Here is a 27,977-nt window from a genome sequence, read left to right on the forward strand (position 1 = left end):
AGCAGCCTTTATTTTTCCCACATCTTGGTCACGAACACTTACTGCTTGTGTTCATATTTAGCAGTCAGGTAATGTTTACTGTTTGTTGATGAGGATCGTGCAGGTGACAGGGATGTTAGAGGGAAAAAAAATAAAGGTTCTCTGTGTCTGCAGTCACCATCATTTACTACATGTGGGAAGGGCTCTACTGGGTCCAGACAGAAGTGTGTCCTTTATTTTACATTATTTTTCATTTTCATTGAAATGTGCAACTGCTTGTGTGTTTTTTCCACAGACACATCTATATGATCCCAGCCTTCACCTGGATTCTAACTCTTGCTATCTTACTGGCCCACACAGTCATCCAGCCAATCACTTCACTGCTTACCCTGCTGAAAGGAATCCTGCTCATTGTCACGGTAACCATTCTTTTATTTTTTTAATTATTTTCTGTGTTTATACTTTCCTTGGTAAGTATTTGTCATCCTTATTAATAATATAATGGAAGGGGAAACACTGGTGATTGTATGTCTGTTAAAGGGAAACTAATGGACCCTGTTTTCTCATGTTTTTATGGAACACAGAAAGGCTCTGAACATGTATTTTGACATCCTGGGTGTGTTTTTTAAAAAAAAAAAAAAAATGCAGCGTGATGATAGAAACATTTTATACAGCAGATATAATGCGGACCTGCCAAGTCAGCTGTCTCTGTTTGCCTCCATTAGTAGAGACTCCACTCTGCAGTGTAGTTTATACACTTTGCTGATACACCACAGAATTACACACTGGACCTCATTATTTTTTTTTTTTTTTTTAGATATTTTTTGGGGCATTTTAGCCTTTAATGGATAAGACAGACAAGCGTGAAAGGGGGAGAGAGAGAGAGAGGGAGTGACATGCAGCAAAGGGCCACGGGCTGGAGTCGAACCCAGGCCGCTGCGGCAACAGCCTTGTACATGGGGTGCATGCTCTAACCACTGGACTTCATTTTGTCCCTCTCTCTTACCGTTAACTATAAATTTAATACTGATTTAAAGTCATTTTACTTCACATCCTTGTATTTATTATGTTCATCTGTAGTGTAGGATTATAAGGGGGCAGAAGCACTGAGGATAGGCTACTTACCAATACCCTCTTTTTCACAGCCTAATGTTGGCCGGTATGGAGGAGCCAGAACTGTTGTTTGCTTTTCTTGTGTTAGCAATAGTGATACCAGTTTGATTTGGTTAGGTCAGGGCCATGGAATATTAAATCATCCATATTTTCTCACCACATCTTAGCCTGTCTTACCCTCAGGTGTACATAAACTACAGGTTATACGCCTACGTTATCTTATCAATTATCAGCCATGAGAAGCAGTTAATTATCCGTTATCGGTATTGGTTGAAAGAAATCCATATCGGTGCATCCCTAGACAGAATTTTTTCCTCACATACAAAATGGACTGTCCCAAATACTAAACTAAAAGACAGGTGATATGTACGTAGCCAAAACATACCCACTAACAGGAGCCCACATTGGCCAACGCAGTCTGTTTAAGTGTCGCTGAGTGTTCAAACACTGTTTCATTTCACATTTCTATACACTGCCACTTTTTTTATTGGGAAAGGAGCAGCAGCTTGAAGATCTTGTTTTCTGCTGTGCACTCCTCATTTAGAAAATGGTTCTTTGATAATGGAGATGTAGCTACAGGCCCAAATTAACCCAGTCTTTACTTCTTTGTTATCGTTTGGTTTAAAACTATAATATTTACCCTTGACAGTGCTGACAGCCATGTACATTAGACATCATGTCATTGATTAAGGTTGAGAAACGATGCACAACCTCAAATTTAGGGAAAATGTATGTACCTTAGTGTAAGTTATGTCATGTCTTTGTATCTTAATCTTAAAGGATTAGCAGTTCACACATTATGAAATATGACTTTCCTTATTGAATTTAAACGGTAATTAGAAAACATAATTATTAAGAAATAAGATAGTAGTAGTATATCATTCATCATGCTTGGTTTTATTCTGTCTTTAAAAAAAGAAAAAAAGAAATGGAAATGTTTCAACAGTCTCCACTAACCTTCGTGCTTCACACTTTCTAAGCTTTTAAGCTTTGTCTTTATTCACTCCCTAAAAGTGTATATCCTTCGGCCATTTTTGATGGATGTCATGTCACTTTGACATGTTTTCGTGTGAGGTCATGCTGGTAAAATGGATGGAAGTGGCATTGTGTGCTGGTCACCTTATACAGATGCCGTAGTGCTCATTGAGCTCCCACTGTGTGTGTGGTGGTTTTGAGCTTTTCCAGGTCAGTGCTTGCCAACATCAGGGAGTGTCAGCTGCTCAGCAGGAGCTCCTGAAGGAAGTCTTTAGGCTTGAGTCAGAGTACATTTAACAGCATCGTATTCCACAAGGTTACACTGCCTCAAAGGCAGCTAGCTGCCACGACTGCTCTGTTAGGTTGTCAATTAAAGTGTTAGCCAACGCCCCTTTCTGTATCATACTTACATGATATTACATTAGATTAACAAGTCAAAGGATATGTTCCATTTTCATTTCAATAAAATGCTCACATACATGTACATTGATAGAATTGGATTTTGACCTCCATCTCTTAGATATGAACCAATCCACTGCCCATACGGACAAGAGGAATGACTTAAGTGAGCAAAAACATATAAAATGTACATAAGGCATGTGGATATTGTCCACTATGAGACAGACTTGAAAACATGTAAACATGTTCCAAACACAAAAATATTGTAATGGTGGATTTCTACTCTAGATACACTCATAAATCATTAGCAATTTCTTTTTAGACTAATATACTTTAATATGTGTTCTTTTTTCTGTCCATTCCAATAGATGGAGAATCTGAGTCCAGAAAACACCTAATAGTAGAAATTACACAAAATTAGTCTTAACAGACCTTTTTTCAACAGAACATTACGTGATTCATTTTCATTAATTGGTAAACTCGTATAAATGAATAAAGTGATGCTTTGAAATACATTGCATATATATTTTGTATTGTATCTGTGATCCTGATTTTCTGAAGTACATAAGTGTAAATAATCAAAAAGATGCATTATAATCTGATTGTGTCAGTAGAAAACTAAATCAGAGAAGTGTTTTCTTATTTGAACGCGTAATTCCCCATTCATTTTTTAGTGGCACTCACATACCCTGTCCATTCCAGTGGATGGATTTTTATGCCTCTGTGCAGGCGATAGCGGTGGCTGGAGGCATTATGTTTTTGTGTTGTGCATCTGTCTGTCTGCAAATCGGTCCCATTCTCATGAACATGATATCTGAAGAACATCTGAAGGTGTTCGAAGTCAAGGCCAGTGTGACCTGTTCTGCCTCACTCTTGTGAATGCAATATCTCAAGTACGCCTTGAGGAAATTTCTTTAAATTTGACCCAAACGCCCCCTTAGACTTGACAGTGAAGTGATTAGAATGTGGTGGTCAGTGCTCATTGTAACCTTGCGTCCAACTTATTCTTTTGAAAACAATATCTCAAGAATTTCTTGAGGGAGTTACCTCAAATTTAGCACAAACATCCTTTTTGACTCAAGAATGAACCAATTAGAATTTGAAAGTCATTATGACCTCACAAAACGTGTTTTTGGCCTCAACTCAAAAATTCATACACAAATTGTGACACAATTTCATGCAACTGTGTGATAGGATATAATGATAAAGTGATTGTATTTTATATCCTTGATGCATTCACAGAAGCATGCAATTGCAAAGCAGTTATTCCAGTTTAACATTAGAACACCACTTACATTATGATGTATCATATCTCAGAAACAGAAGGGGAGACATTTGGTCAGATACTGAGTTGGTGACACTAATCTTGGGGGCTCATCTTGAAACTGTGCTGATTGTAATGATCATCTGTGCTGTCAGGAGGAGATGGGTGTGAAGCATCCATGTTTTCACAGAGAACTGTAAGTGCAACTTGACTGGTGTGCGGACGCATACAACCGTGAGGCAGTTTTTTTAATTAAATCCTGAGTAAAAGTAATTAATCTTCGTATTATTTTTTGACATGTGTAAGTAATATAACATCTCATGTTTACTTAAAAACTGTTTGAACATCAATTATGAACATGAACAGTATGATTAATAGATTAAAATGGGCCTTTTTCTTCCTCCTTGCCTTACAGTTGGCCATGTTTGGTGAAAAAGGGGGTGTGGCTCTAATGTAGTCCAATTTAGGTGATGTAAAACACTGTAATTGGCTTGTAGACATCCAGTCAAATGAATTTGTACATTTGGGTGGAGGCAGTTGCCAGTAATCATAAATCTAAACAATAAGAAAACAATGACGAAAAGTTATGCCTATTGGAATGGACCTTAATGGGCTGGTATTACTTTCTGGTCAAGCAACCAGTCATATTACTTTGAGAGCAAGACATATGAATGTCTAGCGAAAGAGTGAGACGACTGATTGCTCTGTGTATACAAACGTAGATCAGAATCTTGTATTGGGTGCTCATGGAGAAAGGGAAACAACAGGCTTGACAGGACATATGAATGTCTATATAAAGCCAACAGTGCAAATACTCCCACGGTCCACAGACATGTAGGTTAGGTTCATTGCTGACTTTAAACCACCTGTAGGTATGAATGTGAGCGTGAATGATTGTCTGTCTTAATGTGTGTTAGCCCTGAAAATGACTGTCAGCCGGGAGATGCTTCAGCTCCCCACAACCCTGCAGAGGATAATCAGGTATAAATCATGGATGGATGCATTTATAACTATTATTTTAATTGGACAGCATTACAATGTGGCCACCTCACAGTATGATTGCCCCCTGGGTGCTTACAATTGCCTGTGGGTGGCTGAGCTCCTGAGCACCCATGCAGTCGAGGCATATGTTTTTGACTAACAGGCTCAGCTCTGCCTATGACTGTGTATAAAATTAGCATTTAAAGATATCGTAATCTCCAGGGACTTTAAGTCAGTTAAGAATGGAGGAAAATGTGTGTTTTTAATGTACTGTAAATAAGATCTAATGCCTTTTACTTTGTAGGAGGAAAGCAGAATATCCTCTGTACTTCTTTATGATCAAATACATGATAACTTTTTAAAATTGCAGCCATTGATAGGAACTCTGAAGCACCTAAATGTGTTGAGTACTTGCTGTTGTTTGATGTCTCAGTCTGAGACATAAACCCCATATAAAAGTCGACGACATGACGGTAACGCAAAGTGAAGCTAAAACATCTTGATCACTTCCTGGTGGCTGACTGCAGTATAGATAGGATGGGACGAGTAAAAAATCAAGTGCATGTCAGATTTGTTTTTCCCAAAGATAGATTCTTAAATTTTTGGTAGTTCTTATTAGCTCATGTGTGTTCAAGTGTCTATTCTTGAATCTTTTTGCTGAGAGATATGTATAGCTGCAGATACATTCTGTTTGAATTGTACACGACATTGCTCCTACCACTAGTACAAGACAAATCCACCATTGCAACGGTTATTTGAACCCTGCTACCACAAGACAATGTAGTAAATAAATATGAGGCAATAATCCACTTTCTAATTCATAAACATAGAGACGTGATTCTCTTTACAGGTAACAACATGTAACCCTTAACTGATTATTTTTTTAACCTAGCACTAGCTAATAGCTAACTTAGCATTTTTGGTGGGCCTTCCGCTTCTAGGCAGAGGGGCGAAGGGAGCTGATTCTGAACTTAAGTGTAGGTATGATAGGCGAGTCATGTAGCTAATGGGTGGGCCACGTAGATGCTTCAGCTGCAACTATACCTACCCGCTTTCCCGATCACTACTGCACAGACTTATGATTTTTGGAAATTTTGGCTTCATTTTTATACAGTTGGAGGAAATAGAGACGTATCATCCATCTTTATGTATAGTCTTCGGTTTGAGAACTCCACAAGGTCAAGTCTCTCCATCTTCCTGAAACATTCTTTTGTAAGTTTTTAACTTACAAAAGAAATGTCTCAGTCACTTGAAGAAATGCTTATACAGCTTTCTGTTATTTTTCTACTGGGCTCGCCTCTCTTTGATTTCTGTTGCTAAAGACAGTTTGTCACAATTCTTTTATAAATCAAATCTCCTCAAGGGCAGAGCATTCACTTTTCTTCCATGCCCTCTACTTTGTTCCTCTGTGCTTTATACATTCTGTTGGTTCAGCTTCTTCACTGCCATACCGGTAAATGAGCTGATGCTGGGTTAGTAACGGAGGAGATCAATGTCAGTGTTAGGCTGGGTTCACACTGGACGTGTCACTGCAAAGTGTGCCGATTTTCCATGGAGCCATGCCCTCTTGCTTTCGGTGCACATGTTAACCGATTGGGCTAACACGGTGCAGCACCACATGCCCTGGCTGGCTCGTGATCTGCACCAGTTGTTTCAGCGTCTGGTCTTTTTTTTCCGTGAGAAGGAGAAAATTCATTGAAAATGTGTAGTAAATGATATTAAGTACTTACTAAATATGATATAAATGATCTGACTGTGATAAATGATAGAATATGCGCCCCATGCTTCCACGTATTTGTCAGTTGTGTCTAATGAGAGAGTGAGACAGACAAGCAGAGCCACACACACATTTGCACACATGCAATCACACACACGCACAAGCAGACAGAGACAGAGCTCTACATGTGATTTAAACAGAGCAGAATGCTTCTGGTGTGATCAGCAAGGCGACTGCTGGCAGGCGCTGCATGACAATAATTGGGGCATTTCTGCAGCATTCACTGTATTTCAAACCGAACCCTGTTAAGTATTTTTCCCATTATTTCTGACTGTGATTAATACAACTTTACTGATTCTTTCTTCTCTGCTGCAGCTTCATAAAACAAAAGTTCAGTCAGGTAATTACTTTGTCCTCCACAAACCAGAATAAATACTGTAAAATAGTAACTATATTGATATTGATCCTGTTCCGTCCACTGTGGCAGTCTAGATGCAGCAAAACACATTTGAATCTGCTTTGTCCTACAATTTTCACACATCTTATGAATCAGTGTTCTCAGTCAGTGTGCCTTTCTTTCAGGAAGAAGGTGTGTCCCAGGTGTAAGAAGTACATTGTCATACATACACAAGTACTGTATTTAAACTTCTTCATGGCACCTTGTGTTTGTGCACACCAGGGGCTGGATGCACCAACTAGGCTAACACCTGGTCTTAAGCTATGTCAGTTGTAATTTGTCCAACCCAACAGTTACTCCGGTTCCACCATCCAGACTTTAGCCTTCTTCTCGCCAAGGCCAGTTATAAATCTATGATTCATTAGGAGCAGGCATAAATCAAAATCTTGACTGCTTCTGTGTATCAGCAGCCTGGTATACAACACAAGAACCACAAACGTTGAACGTTGAAAGCATGCTGTTTCAGATTGTCTGTCTGTTTGTCCATCCCATTCTTATGAATGTGATATCTCAATATCGCCTTGAGGCATTTTCTTTGAATCTGGGACACAGGTCCACGTGGACTCACAAAACATCAATCAACCAATCAGTCAATCAATCAATCAATCAATCAATCAATCAACCAGTCAATTTTATTTATAAAGCCCAATATCATAAATCACAATTTGCCTCAGAGGGCTTTACAGCATATGACATCCCTCTGTCCTTAGGACCCTTGCAGCGGATAAGGAAAAGCTTCCCCCCCCCCCAAAAAAAACCCCTTTAACGGGAAAAAAATGGTAGAAACCTCAGGAAGAGCAACTGAGGAGGGATCCCTCTTCCAGGACGGACAGATGTGCAATAGATGTCGTACAGAACAGATCAACATGATAAAGTAACAGTAATCTGTATACAAAATGATACATGAAGAGAGACAGAGAGAGATGCAGGACAGACAGTAATGACAGTAGCTTACAGCAACATTAATTTAAGTAATAATATTATAATAATAATTACGGCTATTGTGGTACAATATGTTGTTGGTATATATTAATATATGATAGTATATGTATGTGACAAAAATCATATGTGTATAATAATAGTAGAAGTATGACTAATGATAAACAGCAGCAGTAGGCGGTGTCAGGCAGGACCACGGCAGCAGTTAATATGATGAAGTGATGACATAATGTATTACAAAAGTCAAAGGGTCATCTTCACTGTAACATTACAGTCTTCTACAGAAACACTTGTAGCCATTATTCAGTTCAGCTTTAACTCAAATACAGAAGGGGAGGCATTTGGGCAGATGCTGAATTGGTGGCATTAATCTTGGGTAACCACCTTGAAACTGCGTATAATGTATAGATCGTCTGGGGGGAAGATGTGTGTAAACCCCCTATGTTTTTACAGACGTAGATGTTAACTGTAACTTGATGAGTTTGTGTAAAGTTATCTTACCAACATAAACTTACGTCTTGTCCTTCACCTGGACTTACTGATCAAGAGACTAAATAAATGTTCACCTATGAAAGGTGCACTTCTAAATTCAGTTATAGCTAGCTAGCTTCCATACTAACGATGGCACAGATAAACTATTAGCTACACTAGCATTAGCAGGACAACGGGAGATAGTTAATAATGTATCATAGGATGTGCTGCTTGCTACAGCCATAGTGGCACATGGAATATGCATCGCTGAGAGCAGGCTAAGAATAGGATTAAATTTTGTTAGTGTAAGCATCATAAAGTAAATTCTAAAGACTTAACTGGTGTCTTCAAAAATATTGATTTGCCGATACATATCGATTCTGAATATTTGAAACGGTTTTGATTCTTGTTTTCCTCAGTATTGGTACATCTACACTTTCTTGCCCTCTTTTACTGTTACAGCAATATTTACCACAGTCATTCTGCTGTTCTCTGCTTCTAACCAAGAAAGAAAATTTGTTGTTGTCACTTTATTTTTTAATTAAAATTGAAAACTGAATGCCCTCCATGTCCATTTTCCCCATGTTATCAGAAATGGTATCAAATATCGATACCTTCAAGGTATTGTATCAAAGTTATAAATTCCAGTACTGTAATCACAGTAGTCTTAACAAAGACCGAACTTCCAGTTTGGACCAGGCTTAATAAAGACCAATTGGTGCAACCTGCTCCAGTTTACATAGTGGCTCTGTGGTTTAGTGTCTGGTGGCCAATAAAAAGGGCCAGGGCTCAAACTTCACTGTGCATTCACTTATTTCTGCCTAAAGTGGTGACAGAGAGTTGTGGTTTTTGGTTATGAAAAACTTGACTTTGAATTTGACATTCAAATAATAATACAGTAATATCACTAGAGGCTGCAACTGACCACTTGTGGGTTTTTTTTTTTTTTTACTTTTTTTTACTTTTTTACTGCTTACTGTTTTTACTTAGTGTTGTAATGAGACATCAGATATATGAACACCATCTCACCTCCACCTGCTGCAGTCAGACATGCTTATTATGTCACTCCGTCTTCTTTTCATTTCCCCTGAAGTTGGTTTCATGTTACATTAATAACATAATTCTGTGTGTGTGTGTGTGTGTGTGTGTGTGTGTGTGTGTGTGTGTGTGTGTGTCTGCTGCCTTCCGCCTCGGGTCTCCTGAGCGCTCGCATTGGACGCTGCTCTTTTCTAGTCTCAGACTGTTGAACGAGAGGACTCATGCTGACGGGCATGAGTGCGGATTCTGCACCGACTCGAGGATTTTAGTCTCAGATCAAAGACATTTCTGAGACAGGCAAATTGTGTCAAAAGTCTTGTAGTCTGCTCTAGCCCTTAATTGCTCTCTGAATTAATCTCTGCTGAGCGTAGGAGACACCCCTTGAGGTTGACTGACATGCAAGAGTCATCCAGAAATAAATATGCCATGAAATAAATAAAAGACGGAGGAAAAAGAGTGAAATGAGGTTTTGAAAAACCTGCCTACAAATTGCTATTCGGAATTAATTAGAACGGTATAAAATAGAGTGGGAATAGAGTTTTACAGTAATAAATAGATGTTTGTTTATTTCCCTTGATACTTATTTATTTCCTTTGACATATTTTCCATTGCCTATATAATTATTCCATTGTCTTTGTATTTATTAATTTTTGGAGAAATATTTATTATGGGAGATTTCTTTCATTTAAGACTGAATTATGTATTGTCTTAGTAAATGTCTAATTTGTCATTGCCCTTTAATAATACCCTAGTCTGCCATTTGGAGCTTGATGAGGTATGCATTGAAGCACTACCTTTCAACAAAAGTGAGAGCACTCAAAAGTGTCTTTATCTTTGTGCGTGGTTCTGTATGTGTGACAGGGAGAGAGACTACCAGCAACAGTTCTGTTTAAAGTGTTTCGTCAGCACACTAGGAAATGTATTTAAAGACTAACTTGCTGGTTGGCGACCCCACTGAATCAGTGTGGAGCAGAAGTGATTTTGAATACTTTGGCAGGTGTTTGTCTGTCTCTTTGTCAGTTGGTCGATCGGTCGGTTGATCGGTCAACAGACATTGTGATGCGATGGCAATACAGCCTTGCAAGATGCAGTTAGTGCACTTTACAGGTGTGGAGTCGAGATCAAAATGAAGGTCAAGTGTGAAGACAAGTATAATCTGTGCAAGTGCCCCTTAAGTAGGAACTAGGAAAAGCCCCTCGACCATTTTCCCCTGGCCCAGTCGCACATTACTGTATTGCAGCTGGAGTCATTCCATCACAAGATGGTCTCTAGTCTTTATGGCAGTTTTCATGTCTCCACATCGGCCATCACCACATCACATATGTTTTTGGGTTGTCTATCCATCCGTCCATCCGTGCTTACATGCGTATGTCTGTCCATCCATCCCATTCTTGTGAGCATAATATGAATGTGTCAAGGTAATTTTTCAAATTTGACACAAACGTCCACTTGGACTTAACGATGAACTGATTAAATTTTGGTGGTCAAAGGTCAAGATCAGTGTGACCTTACATCCACCTCTCTTGTACATGATATTTTAAAAACACTTATGTCCACTTTGACTCAGGAATGAACTCACTAGAATTTGGTGGGTGAAGGTCAAGGCAACTGTGACCTCACAAAGCACATTTTGGATATAACTCAAGAATTCATATGCTAATTATGACAAAATGTTTCACAATTTGCTAAAAGCATATAGTGATGACAATTTATATTTAAAAGGTCAAAGGTCAACTTCACTGTGACATCATAATGGTCTGCAAAAACACTTTTCTGGCCATCACTCAATGTCATCACTCAGGGACGAACAAGGAGACATACTGAACCAGTGACACTAATCTTGGGTGTCCACATTCAACTGTGCTGACTGTATAGATCTTCTGTGCTGCTGGGGAGAAATGTGTTTGAAGCATCCATGTTTTCTCAGACATGGGTGTAAACTGTAGGTGCAGCTACACTGGCTTGCAGAGGCAAATAAGCGCAAGGTGGTAATTCTATTTTTTTATGCACAGATTAAAGAAACTGACCTGATCAAATTTTAATGCAATTGTATTCTATCATTTCATGTGACAAATAAATTGATTGATTAATTGACTGAGAAGGCCATGTCTGCAAGATTTGCAAGGTGCCACTAGTCGCCATGCAACCAGTAGCTTTCCACAAAGTGTCATCCCTGACCTGACAGATGCTTGTGAGGTTGTTAAATGTAGCTTACAGAAAGAAAAGTTATTCAGAAGGACTCTAGATGATTAAAATATAATCCATGTATTTTGCGTGATGTTCAGGGGCCATACAAAATGTTTCTGAGGGCCACCATTGGCCCATGGGCCACACAAAAGTGATTACACTAACATCTGCAGTTGTAAGGGATATTTATTTCAGCCTGAATTTTTTTAAAATACTTAATGTACTATTCAAACATGTGGAAGCATATGGTAAAGAGAACCATCCACTGTACTATATATGTACAGTGTATATTTAGACCTGTACCTTGTCCTAAAATGCCACAGTAGAGGTGAATGAATAGATGTTTGGGCTTTAGAACAGCTATGCATACAACAACATCAGATCAGTGGCTTCATCCGTGCGGGCAGGAGGCAGCTAGTGGAACCTTTATGACTCCCTAAAGGATCTCATGTCCTTGAAGAACAATGGAGAAATTGGACAAATTGATTTTAAATTGCATTGATAGCACACACACAAACACACCCTCAAAGCACTATAAAGGTATTCATGCACAAACTGAAGCATGTTCTCAATCTAACCTCAACTGAGTCTGTGTCACAGAGGCATTACCTCTATTCTGTAGTCATTTCTGAGGCAGAAGGAGGTTGACAAAATAATCCTAACACCACAAAAAATACTTACTATCTGGTATTGCTTTGGCGAGGCTGCTGTTGTTTCATATATGTCCTGTAGATGGAGACATTTACAGAGAAACACACTCATTTGTATCCATGTGCACTCACACATACACACACAATAGGAGAGAAATGTGTCCTAGAGCTAAGTCCCAAACAGGGGGAGGTGTTAAGATTTAGAGGTTCAGTTGTGGAGCAGGGCACTGAGAGCCATTCCCTGTACTCTGCATCAATATGAAAGAGAGCTGGGCAGGCAAGGCCGACTGCACCAGAATAAAACACACTATCGTCAAGCACCAGCCATTTATGGCCCAGCAAATGTGATTTTTCTCTTTATGGCTGAAATATTAATGTTTCTATCTTGGTATACTTAGAAAGAAAACAGCAGTTTCCAGGCCCTGAGCTGCCAAGATAGAGGGGGTAGAGAGAGAGAGAGAGAGACAGGGGAATTTAATAAGTGATGTCATGGCAAATAAAAGGGTGGGTGAAGTATGACCTTCAGTCAGTGACTACGGTTAAGCATCAAAGCCAAAGAAACAGACAAAGCATGTTTTTCTATGTTTATTTTAAGCCAATTTTTTAACCATTTTAACCATCCCCTGCACATCCCAGTGAAAAACTCAGTTCATATACTACATCATTTTATAAATGTTGGTATTGTACATTTCTACAAACCATGGATACTGCATGGGCAGTTACATTTGTACATACCAACATTTATAAAATGATGTAGTATATGAACTGAGTTTTTCACTGGGAGGTGCAGGGGATGGTGGATGGTGTGTCACCTAGGCTAGACGCCTGCCAAGCTGCAGATCAGTGTTTAAGACCAACAAACAACAAAACTGGTTGTCTTTAAGCCAATCAATGCTGTGTTTCCAGCGGCTTTATAGCCAACAAATGTAGGTGTTTTTTAGCCACCAGTTGCTCTTCCCATTGGTGTAGTGCCAAAAAAACTGGTTGTTTGTTTTAGCGAGACATTGCTGCATTTCCAGCTGGGATAGAGCCACCAATACTGGGTATTTTAAAGCCGCTACAAGGAACTTTTAACTGGACATGCAAAAGTCTCGCGTTTCTGCTGATGTCTGTGCGTGACCTACAACAGCAAATGAGACCATCGGTGTGAAGATAAGCTATTTCTATATAGTGTATATCCATACATTTAGTGTGTCTGGGTCCGCCGCAGGTCACTTCCAGGACGAAACGATTTACAGGACTCAGACGGCACACGTCATCTTACCTAGCTGCTTACATTTATAGTGCCTCTTATAAATAGTCGCTATTCCTCTGCGGGGAGTTAAAATAGCATCAATCATCGGGTAAAAGTTCTGTGAAAGCACTGGACTCACCAACAGTCAGCCACGTCTCAGTCACACAGAGAAAATCCAAACCTTGGGAAGTCAGGAAATCCTTCAGGATAAATGTTTTGTTTGCTAGCAATCTAGCATTTACCAGCCCAATCCTGGCAGGAGCAGGCGGGTCCACGGCGTTAGCTGTCCGGGGAGCCACACACAGAGGCCACAGGTTGCACAGATTCACCCCGCGCCAGCAGGGACGAGGAGAGCAGGGGCCGCGGGGCTGGAACACCTCATCCGGGCTGACGACAGGGTCCAGCAAAAACACAATCTTTTCCAAACCACTTTTTTTGCCTAAACCTAACCACATCTTAACCACAGTGTTGTTGAAACATAAGCAAAGATTAAGTTTTAATGTTTCTGCTGCATAATAACATACAGATAATCCATGGTTTACAGAAACAACGCCAACTTTTATTCAGGTGATTGTGTTGCCATGAATGTTCCTTAGTTATTATGACTTACATCATTACATAATGAAATTATTAATATCATAACAGCAAGAGGTAACATTAGTTGAACAGGGCAGACTGATCCCTCCTTCACCGAGCCAGTCATTGATCTTCTCCAGTTTGCCCGTTTCTCATTTCTCTCCATTCTGAACATTTTGGTTCTGAAAAGTGTAGCTGCTTCTCCTCTTCCAGGCATCTGGACTCAGAGCTAGAGTTGGCATTAGCTGAAATAAGGTTGATTTCATGTCTTTAGTTTTGTGTTTAGAGGACTTTGATAGTTTAAGTGGGCTTGTTGAGGTAACTGCTTCAGTGACAAGCTGAGGCCATGTAAGTTGCCAGAACCGGAAGGTCATACTCGGCTCTTTGTTTAACATTACCTGGCACCAAACACCAGCCGTTCAGAGTGGGCAACTTTAGTAAGCTGCTTTTCACCAACTGATGTGAGGCTGCACAATGATTCACTTAGGCTTTTGATATTCTTCAAAGAAAATACTGCAATGTGCTTGTAATTTTTGAAACTACTTCAGCCTAATCTTAAAAAACAACAGCAACTCTGCCTCTAAACTTCTGCCCACATTTCCCACTGAAAAATGTAAAAATGTAATGTTGAAGTGCTTACTACTCTGAATACCATGAAGTCACATTTTGTTTGTAGAAAATAAAGTTATCACAAATATGTATCGCTGGTTATATACTAAAAATGTGGGTTTCCTCACCTGACAGACTCCAATTCCCAAAACAGCCAATCATGAAGCATTCAGCCCGCTGTAACACCTGTGTTGAGGGATGAAATATTATAGCTGTGTCTACCGTCCCATTTCAGAGACCGTTTGTATTGGCTGATGTGGTCTTCAAAGGACGTGGCGGACGTAGACTTCGTCCTTCAAAGGCTGCAGCCCCTGAATTGAGACACAGCTATTTTCTCATTGATGAAGAGATGACCTCCTTTTTTACTACCATGAGTAGTACATCATGACTTAAATGACTTAATGACCTATATGTGTGTGTGTGTGTGTGTGTGTGTGTGTGTGTGTAGATATAGATAGATATATATGGATACATAGATAGATATAATATATAGGTATATATTACTAATAAAGTAGGGTACCTGTTATTCCCAGCAGAACTAATTAGTAACACATTCTGTATAATTTAGTTGTACAATACATTTTTATGAACTGAAATATGATAATGGAAAGGGAGCAGCGGACCTTGGAAAAGAGGCAAAATTTGACAGGACCTAGTAAAGGGTTAGGGTTGACTTTAATATCCTTCTTCCATTTCTCTTTCTTGCAGGAACTAAGTGTGATAACACAGCCCATTTTCATTCCCAGGTTGTACCGACGCTTTGTCACACCTCTAGTATGTGGCACTGACGCCAGAGGCACCCTCTAGCATCTTCATGAGACACACAGGGCTTTATTCCAGTGTAACCCAGAGAGGTAGATGAGTCAAACAAAACTGGACTTTCATCCAAGAGACCACAGTTCATATCTTGTGTAAAATCAAAATGACATGGTTTTAACATTACGTGACTTACAAACCTACGTTCCATGTGAGTTTTAGCTTACTATTTTGTAATTTTAAGTAAAGTCATTGCGCACTGACATTGGTCATGTGATGTACATGCATCACGCTATGCGATGCTGTACATTGTTACAGTGTGCGCATTCGTAAGTCCAATCTGATACTCAACACTAAAATGAGAGCTCTGAGAAACAGAATGTTCTTTTTCTGTATCAATCAATGAACACTTAAGTCAATCATGCCTTTATTTTGCTTGGTGCTCTGCTGCATCGTCCCCCCAGACTGAGTTTCCAGAATATACTCTACTGCTCAGAGACTGTGGTGTTTTGAATAAGTGAACAGTACACTCCAACAGTTCTCTGCATTTACTAAAGGTTCAGTTTGTGCTAGAGTGTGTTCTGGTACTGGGAGTGAGTACTCCCAGAAGCACCCTTTGTGTTTCAGTTCACTTGGAGACAATAAAGTGTGCCCTGTGTGTCGCTATTAGACAATGAGGGGCATGACAAAGCATTAGTATTTGACGACCTGGGAATGAGAAAGAGTTGGATTATACTGTCATCTCATAGAGCTACAAGAACAGCATTGGGCAGTTACACATTACTCAGTAACACATTCCAGTTACTAAATATGTTACAGTCACTAGTTGTGTCTGTGCATGCAGTAGAGAGTCTGGTCCAGATGTATTCTGTGTTGAGGCTCCAGGCTAGAGACCCCTGAGGGAATGTTATGACTGCCAAGGCAATGGTCACATGACTATTGTGGGCATTGACTGACTGACGATAGCATGTTTGCTGCCTGCTGACCACAATTGGGGGTGTGAGCTATGTCATGCATTGTTACCTCATAGACCATACGTTGTGGGTTTGACAGTGTTTTATGAGTTTTTACAAAAATGTTACAATAGATGCATTTCAGTAGGGATTAATGATTGAAATGATTTGTCTGTCATCATGCCTTCTTCCTCAGCTGTTATTCTCATGAAAACAGAAATGTTCTCTTGCAGAAGAGAGGACAGACCTGCACTTTAAGGAATCAGGTGTAACATTATGCGATAATAAAACTGTAACACAGAAATGGGAAATAAAAGAAACCTCATTAGTTTCCAGAATCTGATTGACCAGAAGTTTGAATTAATATCCCTGAAGAGTGTAATATCATATTTTGGAGGGAAGTTGGCTGCTACATGTCTAGTTTGTCTGTCTCATCATCAACGTTGTACAAAAGAAAATGACTGTGATCTTTAGTACATAGGAATGTGTCAGGCTGCTTTCCTGTATTTTTACATTTTTCCTGTAGAGAGTTTTACTAACTTTCAAGGACAGTTGTGTTCTGTGCTTCTTCAGTGATTCACTGACAAGTGGATGAGCTAGCAAAGCTTTTGAAAAGTAGCCCAGTGACGCCTTTGGCTGTCTCTGTCTGTCATGTGACAGGCTGTAGCGTCCCTCAAGAGTCTGCATGCCCCAGGTGGGGATAGAAGACAAGCTTTTGACTAAAGAAGAGTGAAACACCTTTAGCAACTCTGAAATTGTGTTACTCACATGTTGTGTTGGTAGCTAGAAATAAAGTGGGTTTTTCTCAGAGTTGGAGGGTGTGTGAACCCTGTGGCATGAGGATGGGAATTCTGAATTACTCCTGCATACACTTGGGCTGGGTGTTTATGGTGGGTGAGTAGCTTAAAAAATAGGTAGGCTGGCTGCTTATGAAACTTCATCTCATTTTCTTTTTCCCATCTTAACCCTTAATCATCCTGCTCAACCATTTGGTAGCATATAGAGTCACTATATATTGGGACGGCTGTGGCTCAGAGGTAGAGCAGGTTGTCCACCCATTGGAAGATCAGCGGTTTGATCCCCAGCTCCTCCTGTCTGCATGTCAAAGTATCCTTGTGCAAGATCCTGAACCCCAAAGTATGACTTTTGAATTGTCATTATGGTAAAAGTAGACATGCTAAGATAAAAAAATTTACGATTTTCTAAAAAATAAAAAAGACGAAAAATCACTGTTTTTAATTCCACATATTTGATGTAATTCCAGTATCTATTTGTTAAGTCAATTCAGTTTTATTTATAAAGCCCAATACCACAAAACGACATCCCTCTGTCCTTTATATCAGTGTGATTTTTTTTCATCAATTATGAGATGTTTTAAAGGGATTGTAATGATAAATATATACATGTCAATAATACAAGTACTGAAAACTCGTGATTACATGGTGACAAATTGATATATGTTGACATACTAACACAAGCATTATAACAGTACATGGTTTGTAGTTTTTATTTTTTTCTTTCTGCCTTTCTAATACCATGAGGTGACATCTTAACTGTTTGATAGAGGCCGGTATTTAATAAAACATATTTTTTCCACATTAAAAGACAGAATATGTTTGGAAATGGCCTTTACAGCATTTACCAGGATTTCCGAATGTTCTCAAAACAAAATCAATGCTGGCGTCTCTTTGATTGCCTCCCTTCACAGAAATATAATCCTAAATAAAGCAGTCCATAATTTATTCCAATCTCCAAGCAGTGGCCTCAGGGAGATGTTTCTCCGCTGCAAAAAACACTTTATAAGAGCCAAAGTTAGATTGGTGCATCCAGCCCCTTTTAAGTCAACTTTATGAAAAGTGAATGTGAAACCTTGGCAGTAAACAACTTCTGAAGCTGACTGGTGTTTTGAGGGGGATAAATAAGATGTTGTTGAAGGTCTATAGAGAGGCAGAGTGGGACACATGTAAGCATCCCTCAGGGCAGCTTTGTTGATTGGGATTGATTCTGGTGAAACAAAGGCCAGTGTAAGCAACCTGATGGCTTCAGACACACAGATACATCAGCAGTTTGTTTTCTTTTAGGACATTAATAATGGAACCCACTTACGTCTTGCACCCTTTACTACTGTCGCAGTGATGTTGAGAGTGGAAATTTAATTTTGAGTGAATTCATCAGCAAATCCTCCATGTCTGAGTGTGGTGTGTGATTTGTAGAGTGTGTGTATCTGTTTTAAGGATCCTTACCTGTCAGTTTGGGTGTTCTTGTGTATGCCAGACAGGTATACTGAGCAGCCATAGTCTGTACAGAAATGTCTGTACACAGAACTAGGAAAAGTATAAGAAGCCAAAAAATTAAATCTCCTGTGTAGGTGGACCATGGGTGTGCAGAATACTCAAACTTGCATCTGTAGTCTCTTTTACACAGAGATGGGGCTACTGGGACACTACAAAGTCCCTTCTCTGTGCATCCTTTTCACTTTTACATGGGTACAAACAATGGTGGCATCATACTGTTCCAGTATGTGATTAAAGATAGCATGCTCACATCCCAGAAACAAAAAGGTGTAATGGATATGATGTTCAACATAACGTTGCTGGCCTCTAGTGTGACATATATCATAAGCGTCAGCAGCACTTTTGAAACAATAACAATGGCATAACATGGCAATAACAATCATTTACCATCTCTGCTATATGGCAGCTGGTCTCATCTGCTCGGAGGGTATGTAGCTCCTGAACCCTATTGCTTTACCAATTTGCGGACATTTATGGCCAAACCCTGATCAAGAGAGGAATTAATGTTTGTATGGTTTTGATTACAGCACATCATCACAAGTGTTCTTTAAATTAATGTGAGGTGTGACCTGGCTTTACAGTGTTGTTATGGTGGTAACATAACGTCTTGCGACCATAGTGTAGTTCGTTTATAGCCTCACATTAGCGTTTTACTTCTGGCAATTGCTTTTAGGCTTAAATAATAGTGAAAATAGGGTTCATTTGTGATTATCTTGCTGAACAAAATGTGTAAGTATTGTAAACATTTATTTGCCACAGAGCTTATTTCCTGCAATAATCCAAAATCCAATGCAAAAAATTCTGTTGGCTATTTGACGAGGGAACCAATACTAACTTCTCCATCAGCCTACAGAAAAACGTTGTCTCTGGAGAACTTTACTGGTACTACTAATTACATTTTTAAACAATACCCAGCACTAATAATGAGATACTGCATTGTCTAACTTGTCAGTAGTTTGTATATATTTTGATTCAATACACAGTGTTGATTGGAATTAAAAGAATAGTTGTCAGTCTTGGGAATTTTTTTTTTTTTTTTAAGATATTTTTAGGGGATTTTTGCCTTTAATTGATAGGAAGGCTCAGGTTGAGGGGGGAGAGGGGATGACATGCAGCAAGGGGCCAGAGGTTGGAATCGAACCTGGGCCGCTGCGGCAACAGCCTTGTACATGGGGCGCCTGCTCTATCCACTAAGCCACCGACGCCCCAGTCTTGGGAATTTTATTGCCTCTCTTGAGTTGCATTACAGTTGAAGATGATTGATAGCAATCTCATGTCTGTCCATTTAGTATGGAGCTGGAGCCAGGAGGTAGCTCACTTAGCTTTGCACAAAGCCTTGAAGCAAGGGGAAGCAGCTGCCATGCTCTGTCCAAAGTTTAAAAGGTATTCCAACCCTTCTAAAACTCACCAGTAAACACTCTGGAATATATCTTTTTATTACACGGCTCTATTAAATGCTGTATTCTGATTGGTCAGTCGCGGCATTCAGAGGTCTGATATTACTGTGTAATGACCGTTGCTATGTAGCCCAGCGTTGCTAGAGACGCTGCCCTGACAACAGTTACTTTTTTATCAGGCTAACGTAGCCGTTACCACTTCAAAATAATAATTTACAAGATACAAAGATGGAGTATTTTCATGATATTTCATGATTTTCATTCTCTCTTGATTCCCTGTAGCTATTGTAGTGCAGATTCAGCCGTTGCCAGCAGTTTTTTTTCCTCTCCTCCCGATTTAATTTATAAATCAATAAATCAATAAATATATATCGTATTGTATAATTAATCAATATTCTGTCTCAAATTATTTATTTAACTGATAATTAGCCATGTAATAAGCAGGATAATATATAATGATCCCACTGCGCGTCGGGGTTCTATTCCCCTGTTGGGAGTTATTTTCCCAGTATTCACCGGCTCATTATACATTATCCCTTACATATTTCTCAGATTTCTTAAATATCTCACTGAACTTTGGTCAGGGCAAGGTTAGCTCTGCTGCCCTGCTTCCAGTCTTTATGCTAAGCTAAGCCACTGTGATTGCCTTCTGGCTCTAGCTCCATACTTAATGGACACAAGGAAGGTATTAATCTTTTCCCCTAAGTCTTGGAAAGAAAGTGGACTACAGAATAAATATGAATCAGGCCAAGGCAGTAATTTCCACTTGAGAACCAGACAAATCTATGACCTCATTTGTTATGTGCTCTGGCAAATTTATCTGATTCCCCTTTGCTTTGGACAGATTTCCAGCAGCCTGTGACTAGCGGGCTTATTATAAGGGTTCATCTAGTATGGGGCATGTTTGAAACAAAGACTATAAAGAGGAGAACCATTGAAGCTTTTCCAAAACCAACCAAGATGACTGCACCTACTGTTGCAGTGGCAACAATGTAACATTCTGCTAACTGCTAACAGCTAACTGTTACCAGAAGCTTCAGGTTCACAGCAAAACATCAACACTTCTTCAAAATACAAGCACCAATAGTTCAGCTTTATTCATTGAATTATAACAATGCTTTATTTAACTTTATCTTTGCATTATCTACTTTAATTAACTTTATTGTGATATTATTTGAAAGCCATATAGCCAAGCCCTACATATAATAGAACATTATCACACTATCTCTCATAAAGTAACAGTTATCTAAAAAGGTAAAAGGATTTAAAGTAGAGTTAGTGCTTAATTAGCCGGAGGTTAAGAGGTTTACATAATATACTAGCATTACTATGGACATCACAGTTTTTGGCATCTCACAAATACTCAGTAAAGAATAAAGTCACTCCTGCTTCTCCCATGTGGGACCTCTCTCTTGTGAAAATTAATTCTCTTCTCCTCTTCTCTCCCTTCTACGTCTTCTCTCCTCTTCTTTTCTCTTCCCTCCTCATCCAAATCAGTGTGCTGTGCAGCAGCTTCTTTTGGCCTGACTTCTAAATGATTGTTTTACACAAAAAGCAGCAGCTTAGTAGAATAAAAGTGTCACCCAAATGAAGTTGATACATCTTGATAAGAGCTCTATTGAGTCATTATGAAATAGGCCTGAGTGATGCTTTAGCTGTTACATCAACTACACATAGAAATGTGGATCAACACACACATGCACACACTTTTTAAATGAATCTCATGCACTGAGCTGTGGAATTGTGTTGGGAGGTAGATTATTCACGGAGAATCGACTACAATTTCACGGTTTTCTGAAAATAATTAGCGTGACATTTATTCAGGCTTTATAATTGGTTAAGACTCCAGACCCTCACCTCTAATAAAGTTGTCATTGAACCTTTAATGCTGCTGGCTCCCATGACAGCAGGGGTATATTGCAGCCTGGTGCAGGGTGGTCAAATCATTCGAAAGAGGATAATGCAGTCAGGTTTATGGTGCTTGTGTGAGTGTGTGTATGTGTGTATGGTGAGTAGTTAAATAAAATATGGTCAATTGTTCGTCTCAGGCCTAATGAAACCTGCCCATCGTGAGATGAGGACACAATTTCTTAAAGATTTTTGAAGAACCCATGCTGATGTTTAAGTCCATCTAGAAAGCATTAGTTAGCATACAGGATTTTCACTTAGACATCATTAGAATCAATCATCCTGTCTTCCTCAACCCTCCTCCTTGCCCCTTTTCTCCTCTTTATCCTCTTTGTACAATTTTGTGTCTTGTTATCTTGTTCGGAAGGGGTTTGCTGTTGTCCTCATCTCTAGAGTTCTCACATATCTATTTGTCCATTAGGAAATCAGACGATGGTGTGTTTTTATGCCTCCACGCTAGTGATGGCCGTGGATGGGGGTATAATGTTTTCAGGTTGTTCATACATCTGTCCCTCTGTCCGTCCATACATCAATACATACATACATCTTAGTCTTGTGATATCTCAAGAACACTTCAAAGGAATTTCTTTCAATTTGGCACGTATATCCACTTGGATTTAACACTGAACTGATTAAAACTTGTTGTGCAAAGGTCAAGATCGCTATGACCTATGGCTGCTTGATGATGGCAGAAATAATAATCACAATTATTTTGATTGGTATTGACATCAATCACGATTAGTCATTGGCTTTGAGAACATCATGCATTTATTGAACATAAACTCTGATGTTTCTTTTTAACACTGGATGTCGTTAAAATTTAAATACAATCAAACTGAAAAACAATTAAATGAATGAGAATAAATAAATAAAAGCAACAGACTGTGATCCAGTGGCAGCAGTAGAGGGGTCTTTTTATGCTATTTGTCCTTTTATAACTTGGTCATACATCACTTTTTGAGTGGACTTACAGTGCTGAAACAAATCGGTTGTTTTGCCTTCTAGAAATTCTTAAAAATCTTCTTAGAAATTCTACCAACAAAGTTTCAAAACAACTGGAGAGGCAAGCATCGTGACTGGCTGTTTTCAACTCACACTGAAACTTCTGTTTGGACTTTTGGGGGAGGGGCCGAGCACATCTGCTGGGAAGGGGTGCACTTGATGTATAAAATAAAAGACAATTTGGAGTGCAGCATGAATGGTCCGCGGAGGTATACAACTGCAAATTTATTTCTAGGTCTAGTTGTTGCTCTAAAACACAAAGGTTGCTCTTATTTTGGTCTGTTTTCTGGGCCCTCTCTTTTTGACCATTTATCTTTCTGAATGTTGCACAGGTTCCTGACTTCACTGTGGTGGTTAAGTGGTTTTACCAAATCTTACAGTGTGAAAATTGTCCTTTGCAATGCAGATCTTTATTAGTTAAGTAAAACAACTTTTTCAGATATACTGTCTTTCCTGATATGTGCTAGAGAAAACGAGAAAACAACTGAGAGTAACTGACAACTCTGTAATGAGTCCTTTTCAACTAAAAGAAAAGGACAAAAGTATTGACCAAAGTCCATTAAGTCGTAGCTATTACGGCTCATGCACTCTGTGTATGGATAACTGCAAATACATGAATACAGCAAAAACACTACGTATGTCACAAGGGACAACATCATGGGGAATATGGGAGACAGTTACTCTAATATACCCAACTTTTTCTTTTATGTTTATCATGAATTGTTCAGCTAAGCTCGTATGGTTATACTTTCAATCCAAAAATGCTTTTTGCACTTACAGCAATCAATGCTCAACAATTAATCATCTAACATCCTCATTCACTGTTTGCTTTAGAAGAAAAAGCTAAATGTCTCTTTGATATTGCTGTTTGTGCTGCTGTTGAGGGTTTAATTATCTGTGTACATGACAAATATCCTCATCACCTTGACAGAATGCTTTGTGTTTGCATTGATACAACAGACCTGTGTGTGTGTGTGTGTGTGTGTGTGTGTGTCTCAGGTGGCTGTGACATTTGCCGTAGGTTCAGAGGTCGGCCTTCAGAGCAGCAGTGACTTCAGTCAGATGGGGAAACCTTTCCTAATGGGCACAGTGGCTCTGGGTGAGAATCAACAAAATGTCTCACTTTCTTTTTTTCTGTCTGTCTTCATCTTTTTACTTTTTTTCCAGTTCATGCTCCTTCTTTTACCATCCTTTTTTTCTTTCCGTCTAAGAATACTGAAGGCCCATGATGGACCTACTCCCAGTGCACCAGCCACAAATAGAGTTTTCAGATTTGGAAAACTAACGAGTAGCACATTTATTCAATGTTAAAAAAAAATGAAGCCACAAGAAATTGAAAAAAATCAGAAGTCTCATATATAAAGCAGTGCGAAGGATCTGTACTAAAAGTGTATGTGTGGACAGAAGCAGAAAATGGAGCGCACCAAAAAATATTCTGATTGATAAACCTGTCCATACACCTGACAGTTTGCAATTTTCTTTTATGAATCTGAAATCAACTTGGAATTTGCCGCACATGGATCGGCCCTGTAGATGCCCACATTCAACCATAAATGGTCAATGCAAAGCACCTCATGAAGGGTAATGTATAGAAATGAGCTTGCTGATTAATGGGTCTTTACAGGTGATTCACGGCAACAACCGATTTTCACCACAGTTTTAATATATATTTACAGCATTTAAACTGCTCGCTTCACACCTCACTAACATGATCATAATAATCACTGTATTCACAACCTTGTGATATCGCTTAAAGATGAAAGTTTGATCGCTGAACACAATTTATTTATTTAAGTTTGTTACGGCGGCCTTGGCCTGCGTTATAATTAAGACTTATAATGAAGATATGGAGTTTGATAATTGTGCAGTAGGTGCTGCTGGCTTTATTTTCAGACTTAACGGATTTACACAGTCCATATATGCAGGTGGTGAAGATATACATAATTTGACTGGAGAAGTAAAAGTGTGTTGCAGCCACCCCAATGTCTCCAGCGTGCTCTTCATGTGTTGTTATGTTCACTCCATGGAACTAGTTTTGAAGTACTATTGAGGTACAACTATACTTGAATGGGCCAGGTATAGTTTAAAAAAGTGATTACACGCAGATTTCTTTGCCAGTTTCCATCAAATAAGTTCAGAAAGTGCCATTTGATTTCCATTTTTTCTTCGCCCTCTTTTGGTTATATTTATTTATCTGATTTTAACAGCACCCAAAAGCCCTTTCCCCTGAAATCTGCCTCACATATTTTGGTTTATATCAGTTATTTTAGTTTATTGTAAATGACACACCTGGCTTTGTGTTGATTCCGTTTCCCTGTAACAGGCTGGTGCATAGCAATAATTTTAAAACCCCATCTGAAGATCTTAAATGTTGTTGGAAGTATCTGATATGAAATAGCAAGCTTTATACCTGCCACCATTTTAGTGATATATCAAACAATTCTTCCAGTAGAGTTGAAATTCCTTTGGAAAGTATGGCTAAAATATGTTAGACTGCTGCCCCCATACTCAGCTGCCAGACTCCATTGACAGAAACAGTAATTTCACTTTGCAGAGCAAGGAGAGTTGCTGTTCTACCACTGGTTAGTTAGTTTGTGCTGCTCCTGTAGTGGTGTGTGTACTTCACCACACTGGGAGCATGTCAACCACCATACAAGTGTAGATAATACACTAACTGTGGATCTATAAATGTTTTAGAGTAGTATAAAAATTGGTTGAAATAGACAGTGTAAATGCAATATTGTACTGAAACTCAGTGTGTCCACCTGCACCTAGCACCCTCTTTCACCTCCATATATACATGATACAGTCACAGTCAGTAGAGCTGTCAGCGAACGGGGCATGTATGTGTGTGTGTGTGTGTGTGTGTGTGGTGGTGGGGGGGGGGGGGGTGTTGAGGGAGAGGAGGGCATTGCCACTGTAACCTATGTTAGTGCTTTTTGCAAACGGCTGTGTGGGAGTTTCCATTTGAAAATTCTGCAAAAAGAATGCAGATGGAGTCGGCCTTTAACAGAGATTAAAAGTGCCTTGTGGAGTTTTTGACCTCTATTAGCACTATGGAGCTGTTCTGTGTGCATGTCCCTGTACTTCTGGTCTGTGTGTGTGTGTGTTTGCCATCCACACCACTAGCATGTACTTTGACTTCCTAAAGTCTCTACAACACATCAGTTGTGGCAGGTTCTCACTGTGTTTCATTAGGGTTTGTGTTTCTGTGACAGCTCTGACTCTACTTCCCACTAGCTTTCATTACTTAGAGCCATTTGAACATGCAAACTGCCAACCGTAATGGCTGCTTTACAGTTTGTCATTGCCAGTTGTGGGAACAGTTTATAGAACAAGTTTTAAACAAATTAAGATAAAAAAAAGAGGATCAGGGGGCGGTACGGTGGTGTGATGGTTAGCACTCTTGCCTCACAGCACGAGGGTTGCTGGTTCGATCCCAGGTGTGGGAGCACTTCTGTGTGGAGTTTGCATGTTCTCCCCGTGTCAGCGTGGGTTCTCTCCGGGCACTCCGGCTTCCTCCCACAGTCCAAAGACATGCAGATTGGGGACTAGGTTAATTGATAACTCTAAATTGTCCATAGGTGTGAATGGTTGTTTGTCTCTATGTGTCAGCCCTGCGATAGTCTGGCGACCTGTCCAGGGTGTACCCTGCCTCTTGCCCGATGTCAGCTGGGATATGCTCCAGCCCCCCCGCGACCCTCAAGAGGATGAAGCGGTTAGAAGATGAATGAATGAATGAAAGAGGATCAGGTTTACTTGAGAACTGTATTCTCTTTAGGGTTTAAAGACCTCTGAAACAACATTCAAGCTATGATGGGATTCGGTGAAACACAGGTTGCTTTGCTGCTCCCTAAAGTAAAGAAATAGTCAAGAAATCTGTGGGATTAACCCGCTGTTTTGTTTTCGTCCCAACAGGAGGGATTGTAAACGTGATGCCTCTGCTCTTCTCACAGATCTCACACAACAGAACACAGGTAGGTATATCTAGTCCTCTCCTATGTCCTCAACTGACTCCTCATTTGTACACTTGATGTACTGAATTAAAAAATGGCTTATGAGGCACTGTATTGTTCATCTTTTGTAATGGTACACTGAGAGAGTAAACTGTAACTTGGGAAGCAGTGAAAGGCTGTGGTGACCCTGTAACAGGCTGGCCAGTGTGGACATAGGTTGAGCAGGTCCAGTAAATCAGCTCAGTGGACAGCTCCTGGTGTTCATTTGTACATTTTGTTGGTACATTCCCTTGACAGCTATTATTTGAAAATATTAAGTATAGGTCTGAAATTGTACCTTGATTTCAGTGCTTGGCACCACACACTTTTAAAGGGACTCCCCCAGATCAAAAATATACAGTTTTCTTAATACCTGTAGTGCTGTTTATCAATCTAGATTGTTTTGGTGTGAGTTGCAGAGTGTTGAGATATCGGCTGTAGAGATGTCTGCCTTCTCTCCAGTATAATGAAACTAGATGGCACTCAGCTTATGATGCTCAAAGCACCTAAGAAAAAGTACGTTTGAAAAACTTAACAGCATTATCTGATGCTTTGCATTTCCATCTGCTACTGTTATGTGAATATTAAGAGCTGGGTGCATCAAGATACTGGAGGGAGATGGTGGCACTAATTGTTCAATTGGGTGTCATTGCAAACCGTTGCAGAATAAGAGGTTATAAAAAGATGACCTAATTGCTGGAAAACCAGGTGAAAAAGATGTTTCTTGTACACAACATATGTCTTGATTTATTTGCAACGTCTGTTTCCATTGCACTTTTTTTAATATATTTTTTTTACTTGTGTGGTCCACCAACTTTTCCACTTCAGCCAAGTTAAAAGGCTTTTTTTTTTTCCTTTTCAAATTTCCAATCCACAAGTTCCCATCAGGTTCTTTTTGGTACATGTTGAATATGCAGATAAAAACAGTTGGATGTCTCAAAGCAAAAAGTACCCTTTATATGTCTTCCTGCCCCATTGTCATTGGCTGCGACCCTGCCTTTCTGCTACAGCAATTTCTCAATGTCTTTGTTACAATAACATACTCTGCTTTGGTTATAATCATACTGTGTTATTGTAAAATTC

The 27,977-nt window shown here is 39.4% G+C and overlaps 1 protein-coding gene across 1 annotated transcript in view; it reads left to right on the forward strand.

Moving 5' to 3' along the window:
* si:ch211-51h4.2 (uncharacterized) overlaps positions 1-27,977 on the forward strand; it is a 142,946-nt gene that overhangs the window by 55,957 nt on the left and 59,012 nt on the right. The window contains exons 8-10 of the mRNA XM_049588059.1: positions 275-398; positions 23,899-23,998; positions 26,818-26,876. Of these exons, the coding sequence (XP_049444016.1) occupies positions 275-398; positions 23,899-23,998; positions 26,818-26,876 (283 nt within the window). The remainder of the gene's footprint in view (positions 1-274; positions 399-23,898; positions 23,999-26,817; positions 26,877-27,977) is intronic.

This window comes from Epinephelus fuscoguttatus, linkage group LG10, assembly GCF_011397635.1.
Source record: "Epinephelus fuscoguttatus linkage group LG10, E.fuscoguttatus.final_Chr_v1".
Classification (NCBI taxonomy): Eukaryota; Metazoa; Chordata; class Actinopteri; order Perciformes; family Serranidae; genus Epinephelus; species Epinephelus fuscoguttatus.